The 25814-nt window shown below is 45.9% G+C and overlaps 1 protein-coding gene across 1 annotated transcript; it reads left to right on the top strand.

Moving 5' to 3' along the window:
* The first annotated feature begins 4219 nt into the window (after positions 1-4219).
* Positions 4220-16057, top strand: LOC309526581 (aquaporin-5-like). The gene is made up of 4 exons (XM_082212856.1): positions 4220-4979; positions 9163-9327; positions 11709-11789; positions 14967-16057. Exons 1-4 carry the CDS (start codon positions 4617-4619, stop codon positions 15162-15164), a joined length of 807 nt encoding a protein of 268 aa, XP_082068982.1. The 5' UTR covers positions 4220-4616; the 3' UTR covers positions 15165-16057.
* The last annotated feature ends 9757 nt before the right edge of the window (positions 16058-25814 follow it).

Genomic DNA, 25814 nt, shown 5'->3' with positions numbered 1-25814 from the left:
TCAGGATAAGAACAGAAATTTTACAGCAGCGGCGCAGTGGCAGCGGGAGGCCCCATTAGCTAAAGTGGTGCTTCGGGTTAAGAACAGTTTCAGGTTAAGAACAGACCTCCAGAACAAATTAAGTTCTTAACCGGAGGTACCACTGTACACCTTTAGATGCCAGGCAAAAATGTTGCTTTTTAACCAGGCCTTTGGTTGATCTGATCCTTTACCCTTTTAAAATGTGGGGTTTTTGTGTTTTATTGGGTTGTTGTTTTTATTTTTATTTTGCGGTTTTATATCTTGATTTTATTCCGTGAAACGCCCTGAGATCCCTGGGTATAGGACGCTATATAAATTAAACGAAGAAGAGGATGTCACTGGGGCTCAGCCTGCAATTATGGTCTCTCCCCAGTGGATCTCAGATTACGGTCTGGCGGATACAGAAAGAACTGCTCCTTTAAGTACTCAAGTGTTTTATGCACCACAATGAGCACCTTAAATGCCACCCCGTCCATTATCACACCTAGTTCTGCGGCTCAACCATCTGACGGCAACATTTCGCACCCAACTGTCTTCAAAGGCAGCCCCATGTAGAGCACGCTGTAGCAGTCTAAATGGGAAGTCACCAGTGCACGTATTATTGTAGCAAGACTACCCTGGTCCAGGAAAGGCAGACAATATTCCAATAAATATTTATAAACAACAAGTACAGATCTGCCGTTCTTTAAATATCCAATTATTCCCTCTAGCAATCTAGGAGATACTGAAGCACTCAAAGCTGACCATCCATAAACAAACACCCAAAGGCTGTAAATCTGAAGATATTGCCGTTCACCACTTGTGGACTGGTGGTTTCTTAACAGCGATATTGAAAATGGCAAAAAATAAAATAAAAATAAAATACTCCATCTAATCCTATTAACTGGTCTGATGCATAAATTCCACTTTGAGTCCGTTTCTCAAACAGATTTTCTTCTCTGTCTTCAAATCTGGGTTACCACATAGGTCAAAATATAACTGACGAAGCAATATAATCAGTGCCTTTCCAGCTGCTAAAACTGCAAGGGGAAATACTCCTTTCTTTTTATATACATAGATTCTAGCGTCATCCATCCATAAAGTGATGTACATCATTTCTGTGATCACCCATGCAGAGGTCTTTGCAGGGGGAAAATCTTACCAATCACTTGTATGAGCAAAAATATATTCCTTATGGTATAAGGAATATAACCCTGAAGGCTTTCACTGTTGCCACTGGGCCCAGACACTTTGCTTTCAACAACAATAATAAAAAGAAAGTATATAGACCTATGAGAAAGTTTGGGGGTAAAATGTGCAAAATCTGAGTGATTTCTGTGAAATGAGAGTGAGTGTGATGTAATCACCTTGATACTGACAGCAACAACATCAGTGTGTCTGCGTGTGTAAAATAAATATTTTTGTGATCTCCACAGGCTTGACTAGCAGGACATAGCTGGCTTCCCATGGTAAACATGTTGTTGGGGGTGCCTGTCTCTCTAATTTTGTATTATGCCCCATACCCCATGGCAGCCATTTTGTGTTATGCCCTCTCTCAAAATTCCAAATGTGTCCACTGGTCTAAAAGGTTGGTAACCCAGGTATGAACTAAGATCGGGAAAATTTAATCCTCATTTCGATACGGAGAGCTGCATTTTTAAAGAGTAAAAAATGAGGTGGAGAAGTCCCTCAAATACACTTCTGAAATACCGTGTTAAATTTTTGAAAATATACTTGGGGAATATATAAAAGAATACCATGAGCACATAAATTTTCGATGGCAAGATATTCGTATTGTGTAGTGACCATACTCCAAATACTAAGCCTAAATAACAGCCACCTTACTAAACTCAGAAATATCTCTGTCATCAAACTGTTTAAATTCAGTTTGACCATTCGAAGAACTTAATCATCTCTGGGAACCAAAATACCCATGCTTTTGTTGGCTACTTGTGGCAAACTCTCTCCATACTAAACCTTGACATTTTTCTTCCTCTTCACTCTGACATGACTGCTTTTACCTTTTGCACCCGCAAGGACACCGAGGTCGCTCCATTTGTGCCTTTCACAATGCGAAACGTATTTGGCCAGGGCGTTCCCACAGAGGGACTTTATGGACGTGATTTGTTGCTTTCTCTAAAACGGCACGCAAGGGCCTGGTGCCAAAAGCAGAGCTGAATTCTGTGCCAAAGGCTTAAGGCTGCAAGTAAGGGGGAGAAATGATGGGAGTTCATACCATTATTTGTGGTATGAAGAAAATGGGTGGAGGGATGTTTTTCTCCCTTTCTAGTAACACTAGAATTCATGGGCATCCAAGGAAGCTGAACATTGGGAGATTCAGGCCAGACAAAAGTGCTTCTTTGTGCAGCGCAAAGTTACTCCCTTTCCAGATATTGGGAAGTTAATAAAAGTAAAGTAAAGGGACCCCTGACCATTAGGTCCATTCGTGACCGACTCATCTCGTTTTATTGGCACTCATCTCGCTTTATTGGCCGAGGGAGCCGGAGTACAGCTTCTGGGTCATGTGGCCAGCAGGACTAAGCTGCTTCTGGGGAACCAGAGCAGCGCGTGAAAACGCGGTTTAACTTCCCGCTGGAGCGGTACCTATTTATCTACTTGCACTCTGACGTGCTTTTGAACTGCTAGGTTGGCAGGAGCAGGGACCGAGCAACGGAAGCTCACCCCGTCGCGGGGATTCGAACCGCCAGCCTTCTGATCGGCAAGCCCTAGGCTCAGTGGTTTAACCCACAGCGCCAACCACGTCCCTCAGACAGTTACACATGGGATTTTGCTATTATATCCCTGTAGCATTCCTGCTCACCTGCGGGAGCCCTCCAAGCACCCAGATCTACACACTAGACCTCCTTTCACACAGCTGCCAAATGCATGGTGACTGAGGTGGGAGCTAGCAAGCGCATTATGGGGCAACATGGCAACTGAAGATGAAGCAGGTGGCAGAAGTCCCCGCCCAGAGGTGTAGCAACAAAACTGCTAGCATACCCCCTCAACTGTCCTGCTTTGAGCAGAACATCCCGGAATTACCGTACACAAGCCTGATTGGAACCTGGGATGGCCCCTTTTGATTCCCATGAGAACATGACCCCAAAAGACACCCGTTTTTGGGGGTTGTGCTCTCTCTCTTGAGTCACCTGGCTGCCACAAGAGTGGAGCCCCCAAAAATGTGCATCCCAATTTTCCTCTGCAGGATTTTGGAGGGTCTGTTATACTAGAACATGGGCAGGCAAAATAAAGCCCAGGGGCCGGATCTGGCCCAATTGCCTTCTCAATCCGGCCCGTCGACGGTCTGGGAATCAGCGTGTTTTTACATGAGTAGAATGTAGAATGTTTTTTGTGGGGCCTGCCTGGTGTTTTTACAATAGCAGAATGTGTGCTTTTCTTTAAAATGCATCTCTGGGTTTTTTGTGGGGCATAGGAATTCATTCTTTTTTCTTTTCTTTTTTCAAAATATAGTCTAGCCCCCCACAAGGTCTGAGGGACAGTAGACCGGCCCCCTGCTGAAAAGGTTTGCTGACCCCTGTACTAGAAGGATTCCTTTTATCAATGACTCCTAACAAAGACTTAAAACTGTGGGGGGAACAGGAACCTTGGGAATCTATCTGAAAAAGAAACGTAAAACAGGCAAACAAAATCAATCTGGATGCAGAGTATATACCCAGCCAGATGGACTGGGCATCATAATAATAATAATAATAATAATAATAGTCATGCAAAATTCAGCAGTCCTTGCACAATTATTTCCAGACTCTTGGAGTGCTCACAGACTGTTGCTATCTTCAGGTGGGTTTCAACCTAGCAAATTTGAGTTGTGCAATTATAATGGATTGGAGCTCTTGCGCAACAAACCCACTCCCCTCCCTGTTTGCTGGAAGGAAAGTAATGGAGAAATGCGCTGGAATGCGCACATAATGTCTGCTTGGTCCAATGCCATCTAACTTCCCCCATAAACCCATCAGGAAGAATGCTTGAAAAACAACAAGAAACAGGTTGCTTGGAAGCAACCTTGAATATGCTTTATGAAGTATGCCCATCTTGTGACCCAACAAGCAGAACACAGCCTGCTAGCTGTGTGCACTGTGGCCTGGCAGGTTCTTGGCAACGCCACTGTTTTGTGTGTGTGTGTTTTGTGTGTTTTTTACCGACTCTGATGGCAGGCAGCAAAACCAGCACTAATGTCCCTGGCAAGCAGCCATTCGAAACTGGCGGGCAGCATTTAACTTGGTGGACCGCAGGCTGGGCAGGTCTGCGTTATGCAAAGGGACCGAGAGGATACAAATCGAAATCGAAGGACACTTTGCGGGAGTTTTCTTTGGAAGAATTCAGGAGGATCCTTCTCTGCATGCAACCGAAAGTCAAGCAGGGTCATAAATCACCAAGCAACAAAATGGCACAGCTGAGTATTACTAACAAGGAAGGTCAGGGTTTCAGAGGCAGGAGATGGGCGATTTCCCAGGAACCGCATCTCCCGTTCCCAGTCCCACCCTATTTTTCATCCTTTCCCTAGATATATATTCCGCCCATCCTTCCTCTGGCAGAAGGAAAGATCGTGGCAATCCCTTTCTGCACCGTGGCTCGACTTGCCCATTGCCGCTTCTGCCATGAAGAATGAAGCTTGCTCGCTGGCCTTTTTCAGAGCCGTCTTTGCCGAGTTCTTGGCCACCATGATATTTGTGCTTGTCGGGGTGGGCTCGGCCTTGAATTGGCCGTCGGCACTCCCACAGATGGTGCAGATTTCCATGGCCTTTGGTTTGGCCATCGCCACCCTCGTCCAGTCCGTGGGCCACGTCAGCGGGGCTCACATCAACCCAGCGGTGACAGTGGCCCTCCTCGTGGCACAAAAGATTTCAGTGGTACGATCGGTGGCCTACGTTGTGGCTCAGATGTTGGGAGCGATAGCTGGGGCAGGGGTGATCTACCAGCTCACTCCAGCCGATATCCGAGGGACCCTGGCCGTCAATGCGGTAAGTGCTGCTGACACATGTATTCCTATTGTCCTGGCTGAGGAAAATGACAAGGGGTCAGCCCTGCTAAATTTCGTGGGTCTTAATACCAGGTGAGCATACGCAGGATTGAACCACCTACTGCAGGGTTAGAGAACCTGAGGCCCTACCAGTGTTGCTGAACTACAACTTCCATCACCGTAGTTCATGGGTAGGCAAACTAAGGCCTGGGGGCTGGATCCGGCCCAATCGCCTTCTCAACCCTGCCCGTGGACAGTCCGGGAATCAGTGTGTTTTTACATGAGTAGAAAGTGTCCTTTTATTTAAAATGCACCTGTGGGTTATTTGTGGGGCATAGGAATTCGCTCTTTTTTTCTTTTCTTTTTTCAAAATATAGTCCGCTTCCCCCCCCCCAAAGTCTGAGGGAGAGTGGACCAGCCCCCTTGTTGAAAAAGTTTGCTGACCTCTGCTGTAGATTATATACCCTCCAATATTTTGCCGATGAAAATAGGGACATCCTATTCCATAGTATTATTATTATTATTATTATTACCCCACCCATCTGAAGATGTTAAGCTTCTTCTTTCCCCCCCCAAAAAAAATCTCAGAAAAGAAAAGAAATTTTTTTGAGTTATTTTTATGGGGTTTGCCAATGACTGTTTCTGACTGCCGTGTTCTGGTTACGGCTGGGAAATTCCAGACATATCACAGCCCTACTCTAGGCGGCTTTCAACATATATGAAAACATTATAAAGCATTAAGAAAACTTCCCTATACAGGGCTGCCTCCTGAAAGTTGTATAGTTAATTATCTCCTTGGTTTGGGGGTTGCATAACTCTGTGGCCTCCAGCATTTCTCTGATGAAAATAGGGACGTCCTAAGGAAAATTGGGACGTTCCAGGATCAAATCAGAAACTGGGACAGCTTCTGCAAATCCGGGACTGTCCCTGGAAAATAGGGACACTTGCAGGGTCTGTGACTATTGACCATGCTGGCTGGGGCTAATGGGAGTTGGAGTCCAAAAATATCTGGAAAGCCATAAATTCCCCATCCCTAATGGTACCTGGAGGGAACATGTTATGCCCTCCCCTGGCTGGAAGAACATCATATCGCGGGGCACACCATGGCCAAGTGCCATTCTACAAACCCATTGGCATTATAGACAATTTATAGTCCTGTGAGTGTGGAGACTTCAAAATCCATCAGGGTTCATGATGAGTGCTGGAGATTACCTCTATTGTCCTTCTCAGTGGTGGCTCACTGCCAGTTATTATCAGCAATTAGAGGATTTTGTGCAGCAGCAAAAGCTTGTTGGCACAGGATCCTGTCTTAATTTAAAAATTATTAATACTTTATGTTGTTTTCTACCATTTTAATATAATTATTCTATATTTCCCACTGTTTTTTATTAAAAAATTACAATGTTTTTAATTCTACAGTTAATATTGTACTTAATACATTATTTTGTGTTTTATGTGCTTTGTTTTCTTCCTGCTTTCTTTACACACAACAACAACTACAACAACAACAACACCACATATACAGTCATACCTTGGAAGTCAAACGGAATCTGTTCCGGATGTCCGTTCAACTTCCAAAACATTCGGAAACCAAAGCACGACTTCCGATTGGCTGCAGGAAGCTCCTGCAGCCAATCAGAAGCTGTGGAAAACCCGTGTCGGACGTTCAGGTTCCAAAAGAATGTTAGAAAACCAGAGCTCTCACTTCCGGGTTTCAATCGCTCGGGAGCCAATTTGTTCAGGAGCCAAGGCATTTGAGATCCAAGGTACGACTGTATTGCTAGGCCTTAGGGGTGTCTACACCTTACATTGAACAAGTGTGCAGTCTGTGTGCCTGTGTACACAATAGCTGGACTGCACAAATGCACAAGAGTACAAGTGTACATTGTTTTAGACAAGCACTTGTGCAGGTGTAGAGTACGATGAACCTGTGTCCATCGTAACGTGTGAACAACCCTCTTGCCTAAAGCCAATAGGGTTAGGCTGGAGAGGAGATAGCTGGGGCGCTGCCAAAAAAGCCTGAGCTTTGACTGCAGAAGGTTTTTGGCAGCTATACAAAGGGATGTGGAGTTCAGCCAAGGGATTGTGCTTGTCCTCAGCTATAATCAGAGCAGTGCAAGTTGCTTCTGGTTATTTCAGTGGCCCGGCGAATCTAGATCATTTACAGGCTCTCCAGCAGAGTGCTATGAAAACTTTGTCACACCGGCATGGTCTTGATTCCAACTACAGTGGTACCTCGGGTTAAGAACTTAATTCGTTCTGGAGGTCCATTCTTAACCTGAAACTGTTCTTAAGCTGAGACACCACTTTGGCTAATGGGGCCTCCCACTGCCGCCTCCACGCGATTTCTGTTCTCATCCTGAAGCAAAATTCTAAACCCGAGGTAGTATTTCTGGGTTACCGGAGTCTGTAACCTGAAGCATCTGTAACCCGAGGTACCGCTGTACAATTCTCTTTGGATCTTTAGGTAGGTACAATATCACCATCCCAAGGAACTGCATTCCCTTGTTTGACAATGTGGGAAGGGATCTTCTCTGGCAATGGCGGCCATAAATCCAGAATCAGAATGGAACATCACAGAAGTGACTGGGGGGCTTCTCCAGACCAGTGGGTTTTATTGTGGACATCTTCTGTGATGTATTCTCAATGCAATAATAGTACATTAGTGGTGTATTTTTCAAAAGAACACAGCAAAGGGAAAACAGTATACTTATAGGGTTGTTGTAATGCATACAGTTTAAAACAAAGGGCAAATCACCTTAAAGGTGCTAAAGGGGTGTCTCCACAACCCACCATCGTTCAGCCCGGATACTGAGGTCCAGCTCCGAGGGCCTTCTGGCAGTTCCCTCACTGTGAGAAGTGAGGTTACACGGAACCAGGCAGAGGGCCTTCTCGGTAGTGGCACCTGTCCTGTGGATGTCAAGGAAATAAAAAACTACAGTGGACACTCGGGTTGCAAACGTGATCTGTGCGGGAAGCACGTTCGCAACCCACTGTGTTCACAACCCACAGTGCACGTGAGGGTTCGATTCGGCGCTTCTATTCATGCGCAAAGCGTGATTTAGCGCTTCCGCGCGTGTGCGACCGCCAAAACCCAGAAGTAACCCATTCTGCTACTTCCGGGTTTCAGTGCGTCTGTAACCCAAAAAAACGCAACCTGAAGATTCTGTAACCTGAGGTATGACTGTATCCGGTTTTTAGAAGACATCTGAAGGCAACCTTGTATCAGGAAGTTTTAAAGGTTTTATTATATGTGCTGGAAGCCACCCAGAGTGGCAGGGGAAACCCAGCCAGATGGGCAGGGTATAAATAATAAAATTATTATTATTGAGACATAACGAAACCACCAGAAACCACCCTTTTTATCTCTAAAGTGCCCAAAGAGGTCAGTTACAGGTTTTCCTTTAAACAACAGGGGATCTTGCCAAAGAGCAGTGAGAAAAAGCAGCACTTGCCAAAATTCTTTGCAACTGGGACAGGGGGTCTTTGTCCTCCATTGAATCCAGCCACCCTAGAGCAGGGGTGGAAGCAACCTGCTCTTCTCCTGATGTTGGCACATTCCAGTTCCCAACAGCACCAGCCGACACGGCCAACGGTCAGGAGAGTGATGGGGGTCTGTAGTCCAGCAACCCCTGAGAGGAGCATAGAGGGTTCTCCATCCCATGCCCTAGAGAACCAGCACTGGGAGCTCCTGCGATGATGAAGCTGGCCGGCACGTTAGCAAGTGTAGAAGCTTCTAAGCTGACTTGTTATATCCAGATACTCCTATTTCCTTTAGAAGTTAGTTGCTGGCAGGGCTCCAGCGAACACCAGCACGACTTAATTACTAGACTCTCGATTTCTCCTTTGGTGCTGATCCTGCTGGAAAAACACACATTTGGGCCTGGGAGGGCTTCCGAGACGATCAGACGGATGGGCACATAATTAGCTGCGTCATTCAGCAGGGCAGCCCGTCCATGCTAAGCCGGCAAGTCGGTGTTTTGTGGCCCGACCAACCCTTGGAATTGTCAGCTGTTCCTGGAAATCAACCCCATGGGGGCCACCTAACTTTTGTTCACTAAACGCTGCCGCCTGGGGGAGAGGGATGGTAATTGTGTCTGATGTCTCTCTCTGCTTTTGCCAAGGCTCAAAGGCTGCCTCTTTCCATGCCGCCTCCTCCTTCACAATTTCCCTAATTTTTGCAGCTGCACAACAACACAGGAGCAGGACAGGCAGTGGCAGTAGAGCTGATTCTGACCTTCCTGCTGGTCCTCTGCGTCTTCGCCTCGACGGACAGCCGCAGAACTGATGTTGTCGGCTCCCCGGCGTTATCTATCGGACTGTCAGTCACGGTCGGCCATTTCCTAGGGGTGAGTGTTGTTATCTCAGCTGGGCAGAGCAACGGTACAGGGTGTGTTCCTCAGATGAGATGGCTCCATAGTTCTCCTTACAGGGTTCTTGCTACAAGATCACATTCACCCGGTGCTATACCAGCTGCACTGGCTCCTGGTGAAGTAAAGGATCAGGTTTAAGGTGCTGGTTTTAACCTTTAAAGCCCTATACGGCCTAGGACCCTCGTACCTACGGGACCGCCTGTCCTGGTATGTCCCACAGAGGAACTTACGATCTTCAAACAAAAACATCTTGGAGGTCCAAGGCCACAGAGAGGTTAGGCTGGCCTCAACCAGAGCCAGGGCTTTTTCGGCTGTGGCTCCGATCTGGTGGAACGCTCTGTCACAAGAGACTAGGGCCCTGAGGGACGTGACATCTTTCCGCAGGGCCTGCAAGACAGAGCTGTTCCACAAGCCTTTGGCCGGGGCACAGCCTGACTCTCTGCTTTGGCAATCTTTACAGAACTCTAGCCCAATGGTTGCCATCAATTTGATTTGAATTAATTTTTATAATGAAATGATTTTAGAATGTTGTATTATTTTATTGTTAGCCGCTCTGAGCCCGGCTTCGGCTGGGGAGGGCGGGATATAAATAAAATTTTATTATTATTTATTATATTATTTATTTATTATTATTATTTACCATTGCATTCCAGCAGGGGGTGCTATGGCAATTGGGGTGGGGGGTGGGGGAAGGCAGTGTTGGGATACTGCCAGGAAGAGGGGGGCATCACGCAGGCCCCCAGCTGGCTCCAGCCCCCGGCCGGCAGCTGATCTCCCTTGCAACAGCATCAATCAGCGACACGATCCTCAGATACATTTAGAGACCCGTGCACGCTCGAGTGTGTAAATCTTCTCACAGCAGAAGAGGCAGACAGAGAAATGTGTAAGCATAATGTACAGCATTTTATTCAGCATAGTTCAGGGACAGAGGAAAACATGTCTGCTTCCCTTCGTCTCCAGCAAAACAGCAGTAACACGAAAGCTATATACAAACGGAAGTTCCCAGCAAGTGCTGGAAGTAAACAGGCATGTGACACACCAGTCATGACTGCTCCTTTTAAGGTGGAACGGAACTACTGTATTGTTCGCTCTATAAGGCGCACCAGACCACAAGACGCACCTAGTTTTTGGAGGAGGAAAACAAGAAAAAAAAATATTCTGAATCTCAGAAGCCAGAACAGCAAGAGGGATCGCTGCGCAGTGAAAGCAGCAATCCCTCTTGCTGTTCTGGCTTCTGGGATAGCTGCGCAGCCTGCATTCGCTCCATAAGACATTTCCCCTTACTTTTTAGGAGGGAAAAAGTGAGTCTTATAGAGCAAAAAATATGGTATATCCTAACAGGCAGGTCCCTGGTGCTTCTATTAGCCAGTAATAAGTGTATGGAGGAACCATGTGTGTAGAACCAGTGGCCTGGTTCCTTCGTATAAAAGCTAGCCAGCATTTTGCCAGTGAAACGGTCAAGGAGGCCATTTCTGCACATGCTGTAAAGGGAAGTGAGGAGAAGATGGGGCCAGTCAACCTGGGAAGGTAGCCCATCTAGGAGAAGCAAAACTCTGGTCCCAAACCTCCACTGCCTTGAGGGATATCTTCAGGAGAAGAAAAGACTAAGGGGTAAACTCAACACACATCTGGAGTGGAGTCCCTAAGATGGTTGGATGGCGTCTTGCACGTCTCTTCAACTCCTGCCTCCAAGCTGAGGCCAAACGTATTGCTCTGCTTTCCTTTGGATCACATCTGCGAGGCCGAGAAAACAGTATTATTGTCTGGGCAGCCCAAGACCTCCGTACCCACGGCCCAGGCTTGTGCCCCAGGGAGGTCACGTCAGTGATACTATTGCAGCGGTTTGTATTCACCCCTGGAGGTACACTCCATTGTCTCTGTGGGTGCCCATAACGACAATTACTGTTGTTGCTATTTGATTTTTGTACCTGCCCTTCACCCAGTGGAAGCTGGTCCGTTGGGGTGAATGGGGCATTGCCCCACCAACCTCTGTCTGCCCCTAACCAGCCCCCCATCTGCCTGTTTTCCAAGTGTCATCTAGGGCTAGGGGTGGCGCTAGCTGTCATATTCTTTCTCCTTTGTGCTGCCATCATAGAACTCAGCAGGAAGAAGGATGGAAGCAAAGCCAGCATCAGTTGGCTCTGCCTGTCATTGGCTCTGTGGCGCCACCTACAGTTGACCTCCCTGCTGTTTTCCCTGCCAGTCCCAATGGGTACCAGATTGCCACTTACCTTCAGTGCTAGGCCCCAGGGCGAGTTACTTACAAAAACATTGCAATAAAATATGGAAAGGTGTTAGGACCTTTTGCTCTACCCATCGTTACACGATGACATTTCCCCATCATTATTACCTTCCAGATCTATTTCACGGGCTGCTCGATGAATCCTGCACGGTCTTTTGGCCCCGCTGTCATAATGGCAAACTTCCAAGATCACTGGGTAAGTTCTTCCTTCCAGTTGCCACCTGGGACTTCAAAATCAGGCTTGTGATGGGCCCTGATATTGCTAGGAGATGAAGGACACAAGTAGACATTCCCACCTTCCCCCACATTTGCTGACGTTTCTCTGATGAAAATAGGGACGTCCTATTCCATAAACATAATAATTTAATTATTTATACCCTGCCCATCTGACTACGTCGCCCCAGTCACTCTGAGTGGCTTCCAACATATATAAAAACATAACAAAACATTAAACACTAAAAAACCAAAAAAAACTTCCCAACACAGGGCTGCCTTCAGATGTCTTCTAAAGTTACTTACCTCTTTGGCTCGGGGGTCACATAACCCTCCAAGTGTCCCTATTTCCCGATTTTTCTTAGGATGTCCCTATTTTCATTGAAGAAATATTGGAGGGTATGGAGTTATGCAAGCCCTGAGCTATGGAGATAAGTAACTATACAACCTTTAGAAGACATTTGAAGGCAGTCTTGTATAGGGGATTTTAAAAAATGTTTAATACTTTATTATGTTTTAATATATGTTGGAGGGACGCGGGTGACGCTGTGGTCTAAATCACTGAGCCTAGGGTTTGCCGATCGGAAGGTCGGCGGTTCAAATCCCCATGATGGGGTGAGCTCCTGTTGTTCGGTCCCAGCTCCTGCCCACCTAGCAATTCGAAAGCACCTCAAAGTGCAAGTAGATAAATAGGTAACGCTCTGGCGGGAAGGTAAACGGTGTTTCCATGCGCTGCTCTGGTTCACCAGAAGAGGCTCAGTCATGCTGGCCACATGACCCGGAAGCCACAAATGCCAGCTCCCTCAGCCTGTACAGCAAGATGAGTGACGCAACCCCGAGTCGTCTGCAACTGCACCTAATGGTCAGGGGTACCTTTGCCTTAATATATGTTGGAAACTGCCTAGAGTAGCTGGGACAACCCAGTCACAGATGGGCAGAATATAAATGATGATGGTGGTGATTGACTACGTCTCTATTTTCATCAGAGAAACGTTGGGGGGTATGCCATATTATCCAACATTTCTCCAAAGAAAATAGTAAAGTCCTACCATATTCTTCAATATTTCTCTGATGAAAATAGGGACATTCTGGGGAAAAGAGGGACATTCCGGGATCAAATCAGAAACCAGGACAGCTTCTGTAAATCCACAACTGTCCCTGGAAAATAGGGGCACTTGTAGGGTCTGATTTTCTACCACCCTCAACCACGATGAGCATCAGATTTCCAAGGTGCTAGAAATCGGGCGTAGAAAGGGCAAGATCCTGTCTTCAAGGCCCTGGCACATGGATGAATGGCCGGTGCATTAATTAGATGTATACAAACAAGACTCAATTCTTGTCGGGCTCTGTCTTAATTCAAATCAGTTGTTTATGAAATACGGGTGTGGAAATTGATAAATGAGCTATGGGCCTTATCTTAGGGCCCCTGTTTAGACAATCTGTTATCCTGAGATAATCATTCCTCCGTTTGCTTCAGCCTTTAATTTGCTTACATGCTCAAGTGATAAATTAGATGCTGGAGTAATGGGAAAGGAAGTCAGCCAACTCTAGCAAGATCAGGGACTCGACGCGGCTCACCTTTCTTTCGACCCAGAATAAGGAACAGAAGAATCTTGGGTCACTGGAGTTCCTTAATGGGTAAACAACAGTTGCCAGAATTCTGGGAATTGTAGTTTACCTCTAATAGAGCTGCAAGTCGCAGTACCCTTAACAAACTGCATTTCCCATGATTCCTTGGAGGAAGTAACATGCTTTAAATGATGGTGTGCGTCTAGGATTTTTCTTCCACTATGCTTTTTCACAAAAGGGTGTTAGGCTCAGAGTTGTTTTGAGAGTCTCCTGTGATTATACAGAATTGGAACAAATTGTACTGTTGTGCCCCGAGAATTGCATTATAGGGATCACAGAGACATTTCAAGGCTTAACTCCTCCCTATGGGTAAAATACTTGCAGTGTTTATGGGGCAGTGGCACAAGCAGGATCGGCCAATTGTCTGTTATCTCTGGGAGCAGCTCCAGTTGATAATGTTGATGTGTGATGTCAGGAGCTGACGTTGGCCATAGGTAACAGGAATGGTGAGCACAAAACATAAGAGAATGTCAGAGTATAGCTACACTGTGCATGGATCCAGAATCATTTCCTTTGAGCGCCTCGAGACAGTTCCAAAGCCATTTGACTCTGCTCTGGCCAACTGCTATGTCCCAGTGAGACTGCACTTGGCAGCAGAACATGGTTGGCATATCTTGGCTCCTTGCCCCATTATGCATTCTGAGCAGAGGATGGAAATAATAATAATAATAATAATAATAATAATAATAATAATAATAGTTTATTATTTGTACCCTGCCCATCTGGCTGGGTTTCCCCAGCCACTCTGGGCAGCTTCCACAGAGACCAAAAATACACTAAAATGTCACACATTAAAAACTTCCCTGAACCTTAAGATGTCTTCTGAATGTCAGGTAGTGGTTTATCGCTTTGACATCTGATGGGAGGGCGTTCCACAGGGCGGGCGCCACTACCGAGAAGGTTCCCTGTAGCTTTGCTTTTCGCAATGAGGGAACCGCCAGAAGGCCCTCGGCGCTGGACCTCAGTATCTGGGCAGAAGCCAATGTAGGTCTTTCAAGACCGGTGTTATGTGGTCTCGGCGGCTGCCCCCAGTCACCAGTCTAGCTGCTGCATTCTGGATTAGTTGTAGTTTCTGGGTCACCTTCAAAGGTAGCCCCACATAGAGCACATTGCAGTAGTCCAAGCAGGAGATAACTAAAGCATGCACCACTCTGGCAAGACAGTCTGCAGGCAGGTAGGGTCTCAGCCTGCGTACCAGATGGAGCTGGTAGACAGCTGCCCTGGACACAGAATTGACCTCTATGGACAGCTGTGAGTCCAAAATGACTCCCAGGCTGCGCACCTGGTCCTTCAGGGGCACAGTTACCCCATTCGGGACCAGGGAGTCCTCCACACCTGCCCTCCCCCTGTCCCCCCAAAACAGTACTTCTGTCTTGTCAAGGTCCTTTCCAACTCTATGATGGTGTGGTATACCTCAAAGCACCCCTACTGGCCGAGAAGGGGGGAAACAGCTCTGTAGCTGCTCCAATTGGGAATGATTCCACTGAGGAGTGACTCACCAAAAACCTATGTTTTGTTTGCACTTCTTCAGATCTTTTGGGTGGGACCTCTGGCGGGCGGCATTGTGGCCTCTCTGATCTACAACATCATCCTCGCTCCTGACACAAGAAGCCTATCCGAGAGGCTTGATGTTCTGAAAGGGACCTACCAACCTGAAGATGACTGGGTGGAGAAGAATGATCAGAAGTACTCAACGGAACTGGTGGATCACAGGATCATAGAATCATAGAACGGTCGAGCTGGAAGGGACTCTGACGGTTATCCAGCCGAAACCCACTGTCAAACAGCGTTTACTGTCAGAAAGTTCTTCCTGTTTAGTCAGAATCTCCTTTCTTGTAATTCTCCAATCTCCTTTCATCCAGGCCAAATGAACCCAGCTCCTTCAACCGTTCCTCATCAGGCTTGCTTTCCAGACCCCTGATCATCTTGGTCGCCTTCCTCTGCAAACATTCCAGCTTGTCAATATGCTTCTTAAATTGTGGTGCCCAGAACTGGACACAGGTGTGGTCTGACCAAGGCAGAACAGAGAGAGACGCGGGTGGCGCTGTGGGTTAAACCACAGAGCCTATGGCTTGCCGATCAGAAGGTTGGCGATTCGAATCCCCGCGACGGGGTGAGCTCCCATTGCTCGGTCCCTGCTCCTGCCAACCTAGCAGTTCAAAAGCATGTCAAAGTGCAAGTAGATAAATAGGTACCGCTCCGGCGGGAAGGTAAATGGCGTTTCCGTGCGCTGCTCTGGTTCGCCAGAAGCGGCTTAGTCATGCTGGCCACATGACCCGGAAGCTGTACGCTGGCTCCCTCGGGCAATAAAGCGAGATGAGCGCCACAACCCCAGAGTCGGTCACGACTGGACCTAATAGTCAGGGGTCCCTTTACCTTTACTTTTATTAACTTCCCAAGATCTGGAAAGGGAGTAACTTTGCACTGCGCAAAGAAGCACTTTTGTCTGGCCTGAACCTCCCAATGTCCAGCTTCCCTGGATGCCCATGAATTCTAGTGTTACTAGAGAGGGAGAAAAACATACCTCCACCCACTTTCTTCATACCACAAATAATGGTATGAACTCCCATCATTTCTCCCCCTTACTTGTCTTTTCTCTAAACTAAAAAGTTTTAAGGTGGAAGGGAGCACCACTCCTCCAGGCCGATAAAGGACCAAAAACAGTACTCACACCATCCCTTACAGACCAGCTCCCACCCCTGCCCTCATTCTGGATTTTTCCTACCATCTCCCTAGGGCAGGGGTCAGCAACCGTTTCCAGCCATGGGCTGCTCCACCGTCCCTCAGACCATGTGGTGGGCCGGACTATATTTTGAAGGGGGGAAAATGAACGAATTCCTATGCCCCACAAATGACCCAGAGATGAATTTTAAATAAAAGGACCCATTCTACTCATGTAAAAACACGCTGATTCCTGGACCATCCGTGGGCCAGATTGAGAAGGTAATTGGGCCGCATCCGGCCCACGGGCCTTAGCTGGCCTACCCCTGCTCTAGGGTGTTGCATTGGCATCCCTTTGTTTATTGAGCGGGTGCCTTTGTTGAATAGCCTTCCATGTGCCTGGAGCATGGGAAGTCTCAGCTTGTCCACACCCTCCAACGTCAACTGATGCATCTAGTCTTTTGACATCCCCAGGTCTCTCCTTCCTGGCTCTGTTCTTCAGTGGATGTAGATTGTAAGCCCCTTGGAGGCAGAGACTCTGTTAATTCTGTTCAGTGCCTAGCACCCTGCAAGGGTAAACTAAATGTTAAATAGCAGTAATAACAATAAAGCAGTAAGAATAAACGGAGCAAAAGCAGCAGCATCAAACTGGCCACCACATAGCAAGCCACAGTGATGGATTTATGTATAAACTAAACAAGCTATAGCTTAGGGCTCCACTCTCTTGGGGGGGGGGGCAAAAAATTAAAAGAAAAAAGCACTGGATGTACATTTCCAAAAGATAAGATAAAAAACAAATAAAATAAAACCTACATACAGCAACAGTGTTTTGTGTTGTTTCAGCTCCTATGATGTACTGTAAGTAGTGCTAGCCTGCTCCCTAAAATATCACTGGTTTGCTCATTTCTATATACAGTGGTACTTCAGGTTAAGTACTTAATTCGTTCCGGTGGTCCGTTCTTAACCTGAAACTGTTCTTAACCTGAAGCACCACTTTAGCTCATGGGGCCTCCTGCTGCCACCACGCCGCCAGAGCATGATTTCTCTTCACATCCTGAAGCAAAGTTCTTAACCTGAAGCACTATTTCTGGGTTAGCGGAGTCTGTAACCTGAAGCGTATGTAACCTGAGGTACCACTGTGTAGGGTGCCTACATTCTGCATGGACCGGTTGCATGGCAACATGTAGCATGCAGCTGCAGACTGCAGTGCAGCCCAGTTGAATGTTGGCCAAGCTGTTGCACCAGTTATCTAATATTAAAGAGTGCTTGTAGACTGATGACCAGGCAGCATAGACTAAAGGTATGAGTCTTATGCCTACCGATTGATTTCATGGAATACATTATTTATTTATTTTGATCCCATTATGGCTTATTAGGTCCATAAATTACCATGTAGCATACCATATTTTTTGCACCATAACACTCACTTTTTTCCTCCTAGAAAGTAAGGGGAAATGTCTGTGCGTGTTATGGAGCGAATGCCTACGGATGGCGGGAGGGATCTGCTGCAGTCGTGAGCAGAGGATCCATGGTTCCCCTTCCTTCCCTCCTCCATGGCTCACTTTGAAGCAGCAAAGCGGGAGAAGAGCCGCTGAGTGGGGAGGAGAGAGGGACAGAGAGCCTGCTTGCTTTAAAGGAGCAAAGTGGGAGAGGAGAGGAGCCGCTTACACGAGTGTAAGCAGCTCCTGTCCGGTTGGCTCCTTTAAAGCAAGCAGGCTCTCTGTCCCTCTCTCCTCCCCACTCAGCTGGCTAAATAGCAGCAAAGTCTTTCAGTGAGCCGGGGAGGAGGGAGAGAAGCAGAGCCTGCTTGCTTCTCCTCTTATACCCCTCTTCTGCATTATTAACAGCATCCTTCTCCACACAGCCCACGCGTGCTCCTTGGCCCTTGAGTGCTTTTCCTTCCCTCCCCACTTAAAACATGGTTACAAAGCATGGATCCACATGGATCCTCAGGATTTTTGCCTTGGGCTACCTCAAACTCACCGTCAGTTCACATGTCTGTGGCCACAGCATGAACCACAAAAATCATACATCCACTGTTTCGTTTAGAATATTTTTTTCCTTGTTTTCCTCCTCTAAAAACTATGTGCGTGTTATGGTCGGGTGAGTGTTATAGAGCGAAAAATACGGTATATTCAACACACAAAAACAGCGACAATTGGTTGTTGACAAAGGACAGCTGGACATATAAAGGGCCCCATTACCTTCAGTAGCTTAGGGCCTCATCAAAGCTAAATCCGGCCCTACTGCAAATCAGACCTGGTAGAGCACGAGATTCTTAATCTCAGGGTTGTGGGTTTGAGTCCCACCTTGAGCAAAAGATTCCTGCGTTGCAGGGGGTTGGACTAGATGACCCTCGTGATCCCTTTCAACGCCACAATTCTATGCAGTCGAGCCAGCAGAGAAGAGAATTGCCTTCAAGCCCTGTTTCCTTATGCAGAGGACGGGGCCTTCCACTTACTTAACCTCAGTCTCTCCAGCACCTTGGAGCAGCCTCCCCCAGCCTGGTGCCCCCCCCCTCACAATGTTTTGGACTACAACTCCCATCAGCCACAGCCAAGGCGGTGGAATGCCAGGGATGATGGGAGTTGTAGTCTTTTTTTTACAAAAAAATACATCTGGAGGGTACCACATTGGGAAAAGCAGACTTGGAGGGGCAGCAAGAATGTGCTAGGACTTCAGTTGGCTTCTAGAGACTGTGTGAAGAAGAAGAGTTTGGATTTGATATCCCGCCTTTCACTCCCTTTAAGGAGTCTCAAAGCAGCTAACATTCTCCTTTCCCTTCCTCCCCCACAACAAACACTCTGTGAGGTGAGTGGGGCTGAGAGACTTCAGAGAAGTGTGACTGGCCCAAGGTCACCCAGCAGCTGCATGTGGAGGAGCGGAGACGCGAACCCAGTTCCCCAGATTACGAGTCTACCGCTCTTAACCACTACACCACACTGCCCCCCCCGGGGGTATCTGGCCTTTGAGCAGCACCAGAAACCAAACAAAGGCATGGACTGGGAATGGTTGCAGCCAGTACACAGAAGAGACATAATTTTGCAAAATGCTTTCCAGCTGGACCAACTGGACTAACAGCAAAAATAATTTTTCATTGGAATGGCACAGCATAAGGAATTTGTAGGAGGGAGGGCAGAGGTGCAAGCCACTTGACAAAAAAGTCCATTTTCTTAATCATTCCAAAGAAATGGGCTGTCATTTTTGTAACATGAACTAAGCTGGGAAGACAGCGGGTGAATTTGCAGCCAGAGATAAATTGTCTGCAATCGGAACGTCCTCGTGCCCCCGGACCGTTCCTGCTGTCAATAGGGCAAATGAAATTTCAATTCCATGCAAAAGCTGTCTCAACAGGACTCTGGCCTTGTAAGAAAAGAGAAATCTACAAAGCGGGGGGCGAGAGATTGTAAGTGGATCGCGAAATGAAGGCTGGCATTCGGTCGGCCTCAAAAGCGTACATGCTTCCCCTTATTGACATTGATTATATGGATTTTAGGAAGGGCTGTCTTTATTCTTCCAAACTGCTCTGAATCATATCAAGATGAATGATTTCTCTTTTTGGTAAAGGAGCCAGTATCCTTTTCTAACCATATTTTCTCTGTTATATCCCGGTGGTGAAAAGAACATGGAGCAGCCCAGAGCAGCTGGGGATACAAATAATAAAAATTATTATACAGTTGCTATGAAGCCCCTTTATAATAAACAAAATAACATACTTCTTCACACACATTGGCCAGTTAAGCTAAGGTGGAATCCAGACGCATATAAAAAAGTGTGAAAATGCTTTTTTAAAAAAAAAAAGTTTTTAAAAATATATTGAATTTGCCATAAGCTCGCCATCTAGTGTCAGATTTGTATAATGCACTTAAAACACACTAAACACGGTACTTTTGCAGCTGTATAGCTGAATTTACTGCTGCAAGATGCCGTGAAGAGAACCAACTTGGATGTTTTTCAAAGAGAATAAGACCAGTTCATGGAAGTTAAGCCTAGTAGTCATGATGGCTGTATTGTCTCCAGTATCACTGTCCATGCGGAACTTAATAATAATAATTTTAGTTACAGATAGGTAGCCGTGTTGGTCTGCCATAGTCAAAATAAAAAAATTCCTTCCAGTAGCACCTTAAAGACCAACTAAGTTAGTTCTTGGTATGAGCTTTTGTGTGCATGCACACTTCTTCAGATACACTGAAACAGAAGTTGCCAGATCCTTCTATATAGTGAGAAGGTGGGGAGGGGTATTACTCAGAAGGGTGGTGGGAATGGGAGATTGGCAGATGGCTGAGATGAGCCTGTTGACAACTCTTAACAACTGCAATAGGTCTTACAGGAAAAGGCAAGGGGTGAGAAGGTGAGAAATGGCAAAGAATAAACGGACATAAATCTGACATCAAGAATCACAAAACAGAGAAACCAGTAGGAGAACACTTCAATCTCCCAGGACATTCTATACAAGATCTCAAAGTAGCTGTTTTACTACAAAGGAATTTCAGAAATAGACTGGAAAGAGAAGCTGCTGAATTGCAACTCATTACCAAACTCAAGACCATGGAGAGACCTGGTCTGAACAGAGACATTGGATTCTTATCTCATTATACATGACTAAGCCATTTTTCACCTTCTCACCCCTTGCCTTTTCCTGTAAGACCTATTGCAGTCGTTAAGAGTCGTCAACAGGCTCATCTCAGCTATCTGCCAATCTCCCATTCCCACCACCCTTCTGAGTAATACCCCTCCCCACCTTCTCACTATATAGAAGGATCTGGCAACTTCTGTTTCAGTGTATCTGAAGAAGTGTGCATGCACACGAAAGCTCATACCAAGAACTAACTTAGTTGGTCTTTAAGGTGCTACTGGGAGGAATTTTTTTTATTTTAATAATAATTTTATCATTTATACCCCGCCAATTGGCTGGGTTGATTCTAGTATTACAAGAGGCAAAGGGAAAACCACTTTCTCCATTTTCCCCACACCTTGCATAATCCCTGCTTATTTAACTTATATGCAGAATTCATCATGCAAAAGGCTGGGCTGGATGAATCCCTAGCTAGAATAAAGATTGCCGGAAGAAATATCAACAACCTCAGATATGCAGATGACACAACCTTGATGGCAGAAAGTGAGGAGGAATTAAAGAACCTTTTATTGAGGGTGAAAGAGGAGAGCGCAAAATATGGTCTGAAGCTCAGCATAAAAAAAAAAGAAAGTTCATGGCCACTGGGCCCATCACCTCCTGGCAAATAGAAGGGGAGGAAATGGAGGCAGTGAGAGATTTTACTTTCCTGGGCTCCATGATCACTGCAGATGGTGACAGCAGCCACGAAATTAAAAGACGCCTGCTTCTTGGGAGAAAAGCAATGACAAACCTAGACAGCATCTTAAAAAGCAGAGACATCGATATTATGTTTGCTGACTGGGAACGGTTATGGACCACCGGTGTGAAATTTACGGCATGTAATGCCCTGAAAGAAAATATTATGAAAATGATATACAGGTGGTACATGACCCCAGTCAAGCTTGCAAAAATATACCATTTGCCAGACAATAAGTGTTGGAAATGTAAAGAAACTGAGGGAACATTCTTTCACCTTTGGTGGACATGCCCAAGGATTAAGGCTTTCTGGGAAATGATCTATAATGAACTGAAAAAGGTATTTAAATATACCTTCCCTAAGAAACCAGAGGCCTTTCATTTGGGTATTGTTGGCCAAATGGTGTTAAAGAAGGACAGAACTTTCTTTATGTATGCAGTAACAGCAGCAAGGATACTCATCGCAAAATATTGGAAGACACAAGATTTGGCCACCCTGGAAGAATGGCAGATGCAACTGATAGACTACATGGAACTGGCAGAAATGACTGGCAGAATCCGAGACCTGGGAGAAGAGATAGTGGAAGAGGACTGGAAGAAATTTAAGGACTATTTGCAAAAGTATTGTAAATTGTATGAATGTTAGAACGATGCAGGATATAAAGATAATATGGCATTAGGGACATAGCTGAAAGGAATATGAAAATAATTGATTTATAAGAACAAAGGCGAAATTTGAATAATATTATGTCAAGCTTAAATATTTGATAACAAAGGGAAAAATTGGAGACATAATAGCTGATACGTATAATTTAAAATAAGCTTTGAGAGAAGGTGAAGCATTGCTGAATAAGATTTTGTAAATGGGAACACAGAAACGGGAGATGTGAGGGAGTCAGAAAAGAGGGTTATGGAAATTTTATTCATGAAACTGAACTATTTTTCATGTCTTTTTTATGATTTTTTGTCCTTTGTCTTTTTTTGTATATATTTTTTCGTTTTTTCTTTCTTTTTTTTCTTTACTTATTGACGGTGATGGTGTTTTTTCTTTTTTGGGTTGTGTATGTGAATGATGTTTTATTGTTTAAATTCTTAATAAATATTTTATTAAAAAAAAACAAAAACAGAGACATCACCTTGCCAACAAAGGTCCGTATAGTTAAAGGTATGGTTTTCCCAGTAGTGATGTATGGAAGTGAGAGCTGGACTATAAAGAAGGCTAATTGCGGAAGAATTGATGCTTTTGAATTATGGTGCTGGAGGAGACTCTTGAGAGTCCCATGGACTGCAAGAAGATCAAACGCATCCATTCTTAAGGAAATCAGCCCTGAGTGCTCACTGGAAGGACAGATCCTGAAGCTAAGGCCCCAATACTTTGGCCACCTCATGAGAAGAGAAGACTCCCTGGAAAAGACCCTGATGTTGGGAAAGATGGAGGGCGCAAGGAGAAGGGGACGACAGAGGACGAGATAGTTGGACAATGTTCTCGAAGCTACCAACATGAGTCTGACCAAACTGCGGGAGGCAGTGGAAGACAGGAGTGCCTGGCGTGCTCTGGTCCATGGGGTCATGAAGAGTCGGACACGACTAAACGACTAAACAACAACAACAACAACACCATGTCCCTCAACTGAAAAGCGTCAAAAGTTTGTATCTTTCCTCATATGGGGGTTTCTCCAGCCCTTGGACATTTTGATTCCAAAGCAAAACATTTGCTCATTTTAGAAGGAATATATCTACCCTCAGGCAAAGCCCAGCCCAGCCAAGACCTAATATTCTGGGGAAATGCAACAGGAGTTGAAATGCCCAATGGCTGTGAGTCTTGCTGTTATGTAAACAGCAACATTGTCTTGAGATCCCATCTTCTAAATGTCTTGAGTGCTGCATTCTAGCAAAACACCCATCACCACGATTGACAGGAAATGAATGCCGCAGGGTTAACAACACAGGCACAACTCCTGTGTTTTTAGCAGTTTCCTGACACACAGAAATTAAGACAGTGAAGTGTCTCTCCCAGCACTTATCACTGTGCCATTAAAAGCTTTGCCTGCTCCATTATGTGTATCAGGAAACGGCTGTAAGCAAACAGATGGAAATAAGGTGGCCAGCATAACATGGAGGGTTTGCCAGCATCTTGCAGGGATATCTGGGTGCACAGAAGTGGGGAAGGAACTTGCATTTCTATGTGCTGTGTTTGGAGGGAAACATCATCCCCAACCTTTGAGGTCTCTCTCAGCAGAGTCTGCATCACCTGCCTGCGGACTGTCTCGCCAGAGTGGTGCATGCTCTAGTTATCTCCCGCTTGGACTACTGCAATGCGCTCTACGTGGGACTACCTTTGAAGGTGACCCGGAAACTGTAATCAATCCAGAATGCGTCAGCCAGACTGGTGACTGGGAGTGGCCGCCAGGACCACATAACACCGGCCCTGAGAGATCTGCAATGGCTCCCAGTACGTTTCTGAGCACAAGTCAAAGTTGTTGGTGCTGACCTTTAAAGCCCTAAACGGCCTCAGTCCTGTATACCTGAAGGAGCGTCTCCACCCCCATCGTTCAGCCCGGACACTGAGATCCAGCGCAGAGGGCCTTCTGGCGGTTCCCTCATTGCGAGAAGTGAGGTTACAGGGAACTAGACAGAGGGTCTTCTCGGTAGTGGCGCCCGCCCTATGGAACGCCCTCCCTTCAGATGCGAAGAAAATAAGCAGCTATCTTCTTTTTAAAAGACATCTGAAGGCAGCCCTGTTTAGGGAAGTTTTTAATATTTAATGCTGTATTGTTTTTAAGACTTGATTGGAAGCCGTCCAGAGTGGCTGGGGAAACTCAGCCAGATGGGCGGGGTATAAATAATAAATTATTATTACTGTATTATTATTATTATTCTGGAGGGACAATGGACAAATACAGCACTAATTACATCACTTTTATTTTCTCACTGGGTGGAAGGCAGAATGACAAATCCTATATTCCTATAAAGATCAGCAGTGTCCCCTAAAAGATCTCCAATCAGGCCAGTTCTCTGGAAATCTGCAACAGACAGACATCCTGTTTTGTTTTGTTTTTATTCCCCAACAAACACCCTCAAGTTAATCTACCCCTCCTTTTTTTTTTACATTGATTCTAGTCAGAACTGGCTAGCCCTTTTAAGTGCAGGGTTTATAAGGTGGTTGATCTAACTTCTAAATAAAGTGCCGATTGGCCACAGAGACCATCAGAGACTGAGAATAACTCACCAACAAAACAATAGTCTACCTCTGTAAAGGACCCTTTTGTATTACTTCTCAGATTTCCCACAAAAATGAGAGGCTTCACTCTCAGGTTTCGGTCTCTTGAAATCAACTAACCAGGATTCTGAAAAGGTACTCAGTCAGACCATACTTTCTGTGAGAAACTCTGTTCGTGCTCTGAAACCCACCTGTTATGTATTCAGTGGTCTGTGTTTGCCTGAGCTTGAGTCTGGACTAAGGATTCTGAGCCCTGTGTTCTGATTCGATACATGATATCCAATCACAGAACAATTCAGGATTTGGGCCTCTGCTATTGGCCCTTAAAATCTTGAGTTATGATTCGCAGCTTGGAAGTTTAGCTAGCGAATCACATTGGTTGTGGGAGTAGCCCAGGCCTTCAGAAATGTATATAAGCGGTTGCTTTGCCCCTGTTGCCCAGGTCTGTTAGTAGTTAAACAAAGGTTCTTGCTGTTATCACTGTGTCTTGCCTCGTGGGAACCCACCTATACTTCACTGCCTTTGCTTAAGTATATAACATGCAACTAGCTAATTTAGACTGGGTTTTTTTATTTCATATTAAGTCTCTTTGTGTGATAAAAGGTAAAGGTAAAGGGACCCCTGACCATTAGGTCCAGTCATGACCAACTCTGGGGTTGCGGTGCTCATCTCGCTTTATTGCCCAAGGGAGGCGGCGTACAGCTTCCGGGTCATGTGGCCAGCATGACTAAGCCATTTCTGGTGAACCAGAGCATCGCACGGAAACGCTGTTTACCTATTTATCTACTTGCACTTTGACGTGCTTTCGAACTGCTAGGTTGGCAGGAGCAGGGACCGGGCAACGGGACCTCACCCTGTCGCGGGGATTCGAACCGCTGACCTTCTGTCCTAGGCTCTGTGGTTTAACCCACGGTGCTTTAATTCCCCCCCCTCCTTCTTTTCCCTGAATATTCGGCTTCACTGGCTTATATTATGCACAGCAAAGTATACAGCAGAACCTCCTTCAATCGTTGTCCTTCTGCCGTGCCAGCAGTAAAGGTCTTACGACTAGAAAACCACTCCATTTGCTGCTGTGATAAGGGCATGGCATCCCGTAAAGATACGCTCCTTCTGGAAGTACTTTGGAAATGTAGTGTTGTACCCAGCTAAGTTTTTCCCAGGGTAGGCCCACTGAAATTAGTAAACCT

The sequence above is a fragment of the Podarcis vaucheri genome (assembly GCF_965113315.1).
Source record: "Podarcis vaucheri genome assembly, chromosome: 2".
In the NCBI taxonomy this organism is placed as follows: Eukaryota; Metazoa; Chordata; class Lepidosauria; order Squamata; family Lacertidae; genus Podarcis; species Podarcis vaucheri.
Note: the sequence above shows the minus strand (reverse complement) of the source record. Positions and strands in the feature narration are given on the sequence as shown.